This window comes from Antennarius striatus, chromosome 18, assembly GCF_040054535.1.
Source record: "Antennarius striatus isolate MH-2024 chromosome 18, ASM4005453v1, whole genome shotgun sequence".
Lineage (NCBI taxonomy): Eukaryota > Metazoa > Chordata > Actinopteri > Lophiiformes > Antennariidae > Antennarius > Antennarius striatus.
Genome location: NC_090793.1, coordinates 17,761,620 through 17,772,953, shown reverse-complemented (window position 1 = coordinate 17,772,953; position 11,334 = coordinate 17,761,620). Strand labels below are relative to the sequence as shown.

At 38.0% G+C, this 11,334-nt stretch overlaps 1 protein-coding gene across 1 annotated transcript; it reads left to right on the top strand.

The window, feature by feature from the left end:
* Positions 1-1,880: 1,880 nt before the first annotated feature.
* ttpa (tocopherol (alpha) transfer protein) lies at positions 1,881-7,502 on the top strand. Its single transcript, XM_068340553.1, has 5 exons — positions 1,881-2,199; positions 3,685-3,838; positions 3,925-4,118; positions 4,913-5,023; positions 5,164-7,502. The coding sequence occupies exons 1-5, from the start codon at positions 2,020-2,022 to the stop codon at positions 5,374-5,376; spliced, it is 852 nt and encodes a 283-aa protein (XP_068196654.1). The 5' UTR covers positions 1,881-2,019; the 3' UTR covers positions 5,377-7,502.
* The last annotated feature ends 3,832 nt before the right edge of the window (positions 7,503-11,334 follow it).

Here is an 11,334-nt window from a genome sequence, read left to right as displayed (position 1 = left end):
CTGAAGGTTGGTTAAATCCACACCGATGTGTTGCTAATTCACTTTTTTTTTTCTTTTAAACAGATCAAGTATTATAAGAATTTAGGAAAAATACAGTATGTGTGATATTATTACAGTTAAAACCTTGTCACATAGGTTTCATCTGTGGATGGGGCAAGTGTATATAAAAAGTCTACACACCCCTGTTCAAACGCCAGGTTTTCGTGATGTAAATAAAATATCAGCAAGGCAAACTTTTTCTACCTTTTAATGTGACTTATAACATGTACAATGAAAAACTTAAAATAACCCTGTTCCATGAACATGCACATCCTTTTATAAGGGTGTAGCTCTATTCAGATTTAACCAATTACATTGAATTTGAGTCAACATACACCTGTCACCAAATAAAGTTCAGCTGTTCTAGGAGGCTTTTCCTAACATTTCTGTAGCTCCATCTTCCCACACAAGCCATAATAGATGAGTAGTTGGAATATGCAAGAATAAATAGGGAAGTTGTCACATGGAGCACCAGAGAAGAACCACAAGATGTTCCTTGACGTTCCTTGAGTGGTTGGAAAAGGCTCTTGTTGCCCCGTGCATTGATTGAATGGAGCGCCTGCACAGGTGAGGAATAGATCTTCTAAGGTCATTCTCACATTCAAACATACTGTCCTACATGTGCTAAAGAGAGCTGATGTTAAAAACTGTTCACTAAGTCTCAGTGTTATGAGAAGTATTTTTTTAATTTTTTTAATTCCTAAAAAAATAACAACAAAAAAGTTCCATATTGTTGAGTGTCTTTTTCTCTTTCAGTATAATTGATTCAGAAATCATTACTACATATTATATAATAGGAATAATGAACATTTACTGTGGAAAAGAAAATGTTCCGAGAGTTGGCTCGTGGTAAGGTGTAATAAAAAAGTGTAATAATATTCACTATTCACTGTTTTTCTACTTTTTGTATTATATACTATATATATATATATATATATATATATATATATATATATATATATATATATATATATATATAAACAAAAAATACAAGATAAAACTGACTTGTTCCATTGTGCAAAATATATTTGGAATATAAAATGCAGTTCTTACATCCCGCAAAGCAGAGATATCCACATGGTGGGCCTCCTGCTATTTTGTAAGGCATCTGCAGCACAGGCTGATATCCCATCTACTCATGCTGACCTCGCCACCTCCCCCCCGCTCCTCCTGAGAGAGTCATTGTACCCCCTGATGGCACGGGGCACGAAGAAGGACCTCAGCCTCTCTGTGGAGGCGCTGTGTGACAGCAGTCTGCCGCTGAAGGTGCTTCTCTGCTGGGAGAAGGTGGTGTGTAGGGGGTGGCTGGTGGCTGGTGATGTATTGTAATTGTCAGTGTTTGTGTGTTCGTCCGTTTGTCCACCAAATATCTTCACAACTGTTGCAGATAGAAAGATGAAACAAAAATGAGAAATGAAAATGAAAATGAGATGAAAATGAGATCTTGACCTTGAGAAAACTCGAAGGTCACATTTCAACTTTTGTACACTCAGGAAACGGATAAGACAGAAAGGCGAGGGAGAAGGCCAGTGTGAGTAAGACCAATGATCAAAGCTAGTGCTTTAGATCAAAGCTAGTGCTCTAGTGCTTTGAAAGTAGGTCAGGGTAAAATTTTGAATTCAGGGGTGTCGCGGGATGTTGCAGTCTGTGACCGCCTTGGTTCTAGTTTTGCTTAATTTTGGGGCTGAGGTCGGGCCGTGGGCCTTGCGCCTGCAGTAGCAAGTAACGACCAGCAGAGGGAGACGGTGCAGTTTAAACACAGCAATTGCAGTAGTAGATGACGACCAGCAGAGGGAGATGGTGCAGTTTAAGTGCAGCAACTTCATGCAGAACCGACAAAAGTTCCACACATCAGTGGAGTTTTGCAGTTGTGCACCGATTCAGACTGTCAGTCCGTCACAAACACCCTTTCTTCCCGTCTCCTCTTCCTCTCTGGCAGGTAGCGGCCGCTGGTGAAATGTACCCGAACTCCGGGCCGAAATGAACGGGCCTCAGCTCAACGAGCTGCCGGACGACTCCGAGCAGCTCCGGCCGTTTGTGAACTCCCTGAGGCAGAGAGCGCTGGATTCCAGGGACCTGTCCGGCGTGGAGGACTTCTCCCACGGCTTCCTGCTCAAGTTTCTGCGAGCCAGAGACTTCGACCTGGATCTGTCGCTGAAGGTACACTCCGTTAAATCTAACGGGAAAAAAGTTGTTGCATTTAAAAAAAGGAACTTGTTGAATTAATTCACATTCACTTTCACTGTTTATTTCACTTTCGGTTTTTATTCTATTTTATACTGTTTATATATGTGCAAAATCCTCCTAGATTAATAAATTATCTATCTATCTATCTATCTATCTATCTATTTAATTTTAATTTTTAATCTCATTTTTGGAAAAATAAAAATTTAATGGAATTTTCTGAGAAACTTGGCAAAAAAAAATTTTTTTTTACATGAATCTGTATATGTGAGCTTTAATTTGTATAATCATGGCCATACCCAGAATTCTTTTCACATGGAAAATGCAGGTATGGGTGTCTTGATTGTATACATCAGATTTTGTGGGAGGAATAAAAAGTCAAATTTGTGCTGAAGAAGCATCAACAACATGAAAGATGAATCAAATATGATCTGTTTGGCTTTAAAGGGTTTTTATTATAGCAAAGCTTCACTGTTAGCTTGAGGACTCACAGGCTGCAGGGAAGTTGTCTCAACATTCCAGACACATTAACTACATTTACTCTAGTTTGGATCAGACAGGGTCAAAGTACAACTTTAACTACAACCAAGAAAGTCAGAGACTGCAGCATCCCATGACACACCTGAATTCAAAATTTTACTCTGACGTAGTTGTATAGGTCAAAGATCAAAGCTAGTGCTCTGACATACTGTCATTGATCAGAGCACTAGCTTCTATATACCTGTATGGTCTTACTGGCCTTCTTCCTCATCTTTCCATCGTATCCGGTTCCTGAGTGTAAAAAAGTTTAAATTTGACCGTGACCTACTTTTGTCAAGGTCAGGCTCATCATCTCACTTTGATCCCCTTTGCTGCCCAAGTTAATGTGATTTTTATTTCATCTTTCATTATGAACGAACACATGAACACTGACAATCACAATACATCACTGCTTTGAAGCAGGATGTGATCATTTAATCACAGACCTGTCAACAAAATGAATAAACAGCTTTAATGTACATTTAATGACATTCGGACACATGAGTGAAAATAATAAAGGCTGGATTCCATTTAGCTGCCCCATCGACAGGCCTGCAGCCTTGAGCACACAAATTAGAACTGATGATTAGATTTATTAGTTGTTCCTGTTCTAGTGACACACCGTCATCATCTGTCATACAAACTATACTGCATTAGATTTCAGCCTCCTGGTACCTGTTCCATTTTACTGTTTGTATCAAAGACTGACATGTTGATCTAATGAATTTATCTTATAGATTTAGTATTTATTTCTCAACTGCTTTTTCTCCCTTTTTTTTCTACTAAAGATAAAAGTGTAAACGTGATAAAGCCCTGCAAATTGAAGGATAAACTGTTTGTGTCAGTTCCTAGAAGCACCTTCCTTAGTCTGCTAGTGTTCCAACCAAAGCCCCCCAGGGTTAACCTCTGAATTCCTGATGTCCTTGAATCTGTCCTGTCCAGCTGTTTCTGAACTACCAGCGTTGGCGGCTGGAGAGCCCTGAAATCAGCACCCGCATGCGTCCCTCGTCAGTGCTGGGACTCCTCAACAACTCCTACCACGCCATCCTCCCCCAGCGGGACCACGCCGGCAGCAGGGTGCTCATCTACAGGGTCGGTCAGTAAACACGCAGGATGGCTGGTTCATGTCACTCCAAAGATGGATTATCATTCGTGAACATTCACCACTGTGTCTGGCTGCAGGTCAGTGGAACCCGAAAGACTGGTCGGCCATCCAAGTGTTCAAGGTCAGCCTGATGACATCAGAGGTCATCTCCAGGGAGACAGAAACCCAGAGACGAGGTCTGAAGGTCATATTTGACCTGCAGGGCTGGACTCTAGCCCACGCTCTACAGATCAACCCCTCCCTCGCCAGGAAGATCTCGTCTGTGCTTTCGGTAGGCCTTCATCGCATCACTGATGGCACTGATGTGTCAGAACTCGCCTTAAAGCTTTTCTTCTTATCTGCCGTGAAGCCATTCTTCTTCAGCTCTTACAACACACTTCTGGCTAAACCGATGACACCGCCCTTCAACGGGTTCTAGTAAATATTGAGAAGTTCTTTCTTCATCACATTATGACATTGTTTTATACCCTTTTGCAGGAAATGTGTCATGAGTTATCGCAGCATGTTTCCAGCCACAAACAACATGTCCAGATGCTTCATTTAAGAATTTTATATAATTTTAATTTTAAGAATTTTAATTTGTATCATTATGGCTAAATCCAGATTCTTTTTGCATGGAAAGTACAGGTGCATTTGTCTGATTTTATACATCAGGTTTTTCGGGGGAAAAATGTCAAATTTAGGATGTAGAAATATCAAAATCCTGAAAGGCCAAGTGATTAAATATATGTTTGGCTTTAAAGGGTTAAGCAGTGGTTCTGTGTTCATAAACCTTCGATGGTTTTGGTGTTTTGATGATGGTGAAAAGTGTGTGTCCTGTGTTTGTTTTTTTAGTGTATGATCCAAGCTGTATTATAACAGTTCTTCAATCCCCACACTTTAATCCCATTTCATAGTAAAAAAAATAATGTAGAAAGTTTTAATTGAAAGATCTGTTCTAGAACAAAACATGAACATCGATTTAACTTTAATTGGTGTTGTGTAACGTTTTCTATTGTTCTGTATACCTAACTTGTTGACCAAATTGTCTCATAGTTTATTTTTTGGTATTTTTTGTCTTTCCAGGACTCTTTTCCCCTGAAGGTCAGAGGAATCCATCTGGTCAATGAACCGATGTTTTTTCGCCCAGTCTTTGCCATGATTCGTCCCTTCCTACCGGATAAGATCAAACAGAGGGTGAGCATCCTGTTTGCCTCACACATGAATCACGCCACGTTGCAAAAATGCAATCTGTGTTATCCAAACCTGTTTTACGTAAAAATAGAAATTCCTTCAATCAAACATTTTCAATGACGTCCCCTGGCCCTCCTCTGTAGATTCACATGCATGGCAGCGACTTCCAGGAAACCTTGAGCGACTTTTTCTCACCACATGTGTTGCCTCCAGAATATGGAGGGGAGGGTCCTGGCATAGAGGAGGTGTGTCATGATTGGACCAATCAGCTACTTCAGTCAGAGACTCTCCTGCAGCAGATCTCCGCCCACCCAACAGGTGACATCGCTGTCACTTCTGGGGGCACCATGCTCTGAGAAGAAGTCCAGAGACGTTTGGAAAGTCGACGTCCTGATTTTTGCTGCAGATTAAAATAACGATGCAATTTCTTAAGTCTCGAGTCACAACTGTGAAAGTCGCTGTTTGCATCAAGAATGCTACCTATTGTCCTTTAAGGCGCTGGACTGTGTGGCAGTTTTGCTATTGGCCATTTAAATGTGACCTAAGTTCTCCCAGTGGAGACGTTTACACATTTTCTATCCAGCCGATTTCTCAGATAATCAAGAAAAAGCTACTTGGCTCTTCAAGTTCAACAACAAAATAGCAATAACTAGTTTTTCAATGAACTGCAAAGATCTTTTAAGTTTTTTTTTGTTTAATGTATGATTTTTTGTAAACAGGATATATGTTGGAAATTTTGATAAAGTTAGAGTTCATACCTCAGCAAAGGCCCGATAATCTTGCTCATATCTTACATAAAAAAAATCTGGGAGTGTGTGTGTTTAAAAAAAGCTTTTCTTGGAATTTTTATTTTAAAGTTAAAAATTTAGAAAATTCCTGTATCCGGATTTGTGCACAAATTCCACATGTTTATGTTAAATTTCATGGAAATTTGTGGTGAATACATGATTTACCTATCAGAAGTAATAATGTTAATGCTTTAGCATTCATGGATGGTTTTTCTTCATAAAAGAACCAGGCTGTTTGTCTTTTTCTGCCTAACCTCGCCGCAGTTACAGCTTCAACAACAGACATGAAGTCTCAGTTTAAGCTTGTATCTCAATAGGGGCGAAATAATAATGAAAAAAAATGTTTAAAAATGTTATTAAAAATAATTTAGTCAAAATAAAATATATTTAAATATTTAAATTTCTGCAAAGCATACTTACATTGAAACCATATTATTCTGTTTCAGTTGAGGTATCATTTTGGTGTGTTTAAGGTCTAGTTAGGTGTGGGAATAAGAAACATCTGGTTAGGGTTCGATCATGTCTTGGTTTGTCAGGTGAAAGAGGAACTGACCTGCAGTCAGATTACAAACACATTGGAAAACCTTCATCTGAAATGTATAATGTTTTGCGGATTGAGGCGATACAGTAGAGGGACGATGATATGGAGGACTTGTGGACAGAATTAATATGAGTGGTGTTATAACAGGATTGCCTACACAACACTTAATGAAATTTACAATACCAACATTTAAGTGTGACTGGATCTGTTTTAAAGATAGTACCTCATTTTTGATTTATGTCTTTTTTGTGTGTTGCTTTCTGCCTCTAGTTATTCAGATGAAGAGGTTTGACTCTGTCCCCTAAACATGTTATAACTGTGTGGAAGTCACAGTTTGTCATGGATTTTTTACAGATCACCATCTGACTGTGATTGTGTGTAAAGATACCTGGAATCAGTGTGATTATGTCACCCCGGACACAAACTGTCGCTCCATTCAACGATAGATATTGATCTCACCAGCTGGAACGGTTCTCTTTGCTCATGATTTGATTTTGTACTGTGGATTTTTGTACTGTGGTCTCAACTTTTTCCATTTACAGTAACTGTTGACTGTTTACATCAATGCTATGCACATATTTCATGCACTTGAGATTCGTAAATATAAAACTTGTCGACATAATTCCTGTTTCCTCTTATTTGTTGTCAAACCTATAGGACAAACTTGTCAGAGCTCCCTGTGCCATTTTTATTTGAAGTGTGCAGCCAGACTGTGTGTGGGTGTGTGTGGGTGTGCTACTGGATATGCAGCGAAAACAGAAACCACCTCTGAACAATTAGAAACTGCAAAAGTGTGATAATCTCTACAATCGTTCTGTTAACAGAGGAACCTGTGTGTCGACCAGCTGCCAAGCGGCTGAAGGTTGTCTGTAAATACATCTTCCAACATCCCTACACCACAAACTTCCCTTTAGGGTTGTTTTGCATCAGTGCTTGGTTGACATTACGCCACTATCCACACACGCAAAACTCCCTTAAACAGGTAAAAGTGTAACTTCTCTGTTTGGATATGTTGTGACGACACTGAAGCTTTTGATGTCAACAGACAACATGCTGGACTTTGGTCCATTCTGACCTGAGAAAACACTAGAATAAATCATTACTGTATTTACAGGGCAATAGATTACAATAGAGACACTTGCTAGAGGAAGTTTAAGTTGAATGTTCGTATAAAAAAGATAAAGGTATAACTAATAAAGGTTTTACGGTATCAGTTTTTGATTATTGATTTCCCTTCACTCTACTTTCCCCAGCTTTTTATGGTACTGAATGATGTCACACTGAAGCATCACGGTCAAAATGATCTAATCTTTTCAAAATTAAATATTTAACATGTATAAAAAGCCCACATTTAAAAAAAACAGTGATGTTAAAGCAGATGACAGTCATGTCGGCCTCTATTCATTTGCAGATGGCATCAGTCTCTTTCTTATGATATAGCTCATGTTACTAAGCTATAACGAATAAAGTGTAATGGTAAATAAAGTGGAAAAGTGATCCAGAATCTGCAGCCATGGCTAGATCCAACTTGAAATTTCATGAATGGCCCACATCCATCCACAATCAAAATGCTATCAACACTCACGTGTGTGACGCCACTCCTTACCTGCAGTCTCTTGCAGGAGAGCCAGCAGAAAAGGGAGTGGCTCAAACAATGCAAGATTTATGGGTAATCACTGACCTTCAGATTTATCAGAACTCAAGTATTAAAAGTAAATGTTGGACTAGACATACTGCAGTATATATTAAGTATATTTATCTTTTCTGTCACTTAGAGTGATAAAGAAATCATGTTTATTGTTCTTTTTTACATTTTAGAACATCTGCGGCGGATATAGAGGCGGTAATCTGAAGATGAAGATGAATAATTTTCCTTTGGGATTATTAAAGCATTCATTCAGTGCAATTTCCTCCGGGATCATGTATATATCTAGCATTCATTTTTATGACTACAGTATTTCTTGTGTTTTTTTAAAAAATATTGTGTATTTTTTAACATATTATAATCAAAATACAGCTATGTGAGTATTTCATGATTTATATTGAAAAGGAATTACAAACGTTAGAGTCCTGACCTTAAGATATCTACATGAATCCATTCAGAAATAGTCAATGTATCACCTGTAGCTGCAGGAAGTGTCATATTTTATTCATTTACAACTTAAGATTTTTGACCTCAGACTTTAAAGCTTCACGCTAATGAATATTATGGATTTACACCAAATGAAGGTGGAGTAAATGTTTCACCATAGAAAAGTAAATTGATGTTTAAAGGCCGGTGCTGCTCAAACACTGATCCAAACCTGACAAACTCTTCAGAGCTGGAAAATGTTCTGATATGATAGAGAACAGGACGAGATCTGATGAAATTACACCAAAGTGCCCCCTAGATAATCTCAGATGAAACAGCTCCTGTCAGAGTTTACATTTTCTATATACTGTATGTGGACGATATCAAGATTTACAGAAAAAGTCTTCTTGACCAATGATGTAAACCAAACAGGAAGTTGATTGTAAGTCCAGTTAAAGATTGATCATGTCAGTATGTGAATACAGTGATCACGCCACCTGCTGGCTACAGAAAGTAATCCTGCAACAAACATTTGGTTTGCATGGAAATTGAATAATTAACCCTTTATCACAGTAGCTGTTAGTGGTTGGGACATATTTAGCATCACATGAACATTTTGTTGCCTTGTGTTAGAAACAGGAAAAATGGGCAAAGGTAGGATTTGACCGAGATTGACAAAGGGGCAACGAGGATTAACATGAGATGATGACCTTGACCTTCAGAAAAAATAGGTCAAGTTCAAATTTAAACTTTTGTACACTCAGGAACCGGATAAGATGTGAGTAAGATCATAGATCAAAGCTAGTGCTTTGATCTACCTATGCACTAGCTTTGATCTATGGTCAAAGCTAGTCTTCTAGATAATGGGTCACCATGGCCATCTTTTTTCATTATTGCCCCTCCTCAAGGGATTTGTCAGGATCTGTCATCTAACTGTTCCAAACGTTGCTGTTTTTACTTCCTGTAAAAACCTTGTTCAGATAAAAACATAAAACTGGACTTTGGTTTGACCACAGCCGGTACAACCCTCATCTGCAATAATAAAATCTGACATAACAGCCCCTTATCAGCACCAGCACACCAACAGTTTCCTTCATTTCATAATAGAGTGTATAAGACTACAAACACTTCAATATCCCAATTATATATATTTTTTCATTCCCCAATTCGCTCATTTTTATGGTGGAAACATTTCACTGTTTTCTCACCATTTTCCCCGGAGACTCTTCACACACTCACTTTCCAGCAGCAAGCAGATAATAGTCTGAGCTGAAGGGTCACAGAGCTAGAGAAAGGCCTCCCATCTGACAGCATGTGAGTGATTTCAGACTGATGAGTGTGCATATTCTCTGTATTAACTGTATTACAACACATTTATCCTTGTAAGGTCAGGTTTGGCTGCTGTCCTCTCAAGGAGACAACAATGTAAATTAATTCATTTCCAAACCAGTCAATTACATTAGTAATGGAGGAAAACAATATCAGAGTAATCCATACTGGAAACAATTTTTTGTTGTAAAAATACAAGCCCAATTCCAAAAAAAGTCAAGACATAATTTCAAAAATTCAGTAACTATACTGATTTACATATCGATTTAAAATAAATTAAACTGGATCCGGTACAAAGATATTATATTTCATAATTTTATAAACATATAATGACTCTGAATTTAATGTCTAACATGCTTTGACAAAACTAAAGCAGGATCTTGTTTACACCGTGTTACATCATCTTTGCTTTAAACAGCATTCCAATAGTAATAGTAATTGTTAACATTTTAAAGTAAATTCCATGTCATTCATTGATATTCAACTTCATTTGCTCAACAGTGATTTCACATTTGGTGATTCATGATGAGTTATAGTACTGTATACTGTATATTTCCAATGGTGGACAGGCCTGGACTGCATATAGACCAGTCTGGACTCTGAAGCCGTGTTCTGATAAACTCTGAGAATGCAGCTTTGTCCAGTTTAATAAACGTGGATAAACGTCATCTTGATAACAGCATATGCTCTATTAGACGTCTATGCACCATTAAGGATGAATGGAGTCTTCACTGATTTATCACTCCTCGTCTGAGCTACTCCATTTATTGATTGGGGCTTTTTCAGGCTCCTCATAATCAGTCAGACATGTTTACACTATGGGAGAACAGCTGGCCTCACAGAGCAGGCCCATGTGAGCACACCATGTAGTGCATACCCAGATAACCGGATTGTCAGTGCTGTGCAAAATGTATGTGTGTAGTTGTGAATGGTGCAAAAGTGCAAGTGCTCTCCTCACACTCTAGTGTATACTGTTTGTTTAAATGTCCTCCTGTTTGTATGTTTCTCTATTTGTCTGTTTTGTTAGAGATATGGATCAGTTTGTAGATCTAGAGATTGTCCCTCACTCTTTGGAAATGTGAAATTGATCATTTTTCAATACCAATAATAATGCAAAAACAAACAAACCAACAAAAAACACAATTGATTCATGTAAGATTTTTTTATTAAAAATGTGAAACACTAGTATCTGTATGTACACTCTTTTTATCACATAATGTCATTTTCATTCCTCTATTGTGTCTTGATTTTTAAGACACTTTATGATTCTGTTCTTGATTTGTCCATATATGAATTGGCATGTAATAAATCAATGCAATCTAAATTCTTGGTTTTCTTTTGCCTTATTATATGATAAGGATTATAGTTAGGGTTAGGCACACTAAAAAATGCAGATATACAGTACAGTACAATGCAAACAGAAGTAGATTTTTTGGACAATTTAGGCCCTTTTGTGTTAGTTGGACACGACACAGCATTTGAACTATTTAATTCCCAAAGTACTTTTACAATAGGCAAAGCATAGATCTCCAAATAATTTAGTTTAAATAGAGATAACGCAGTATGCACTTCAATTTATAAATAA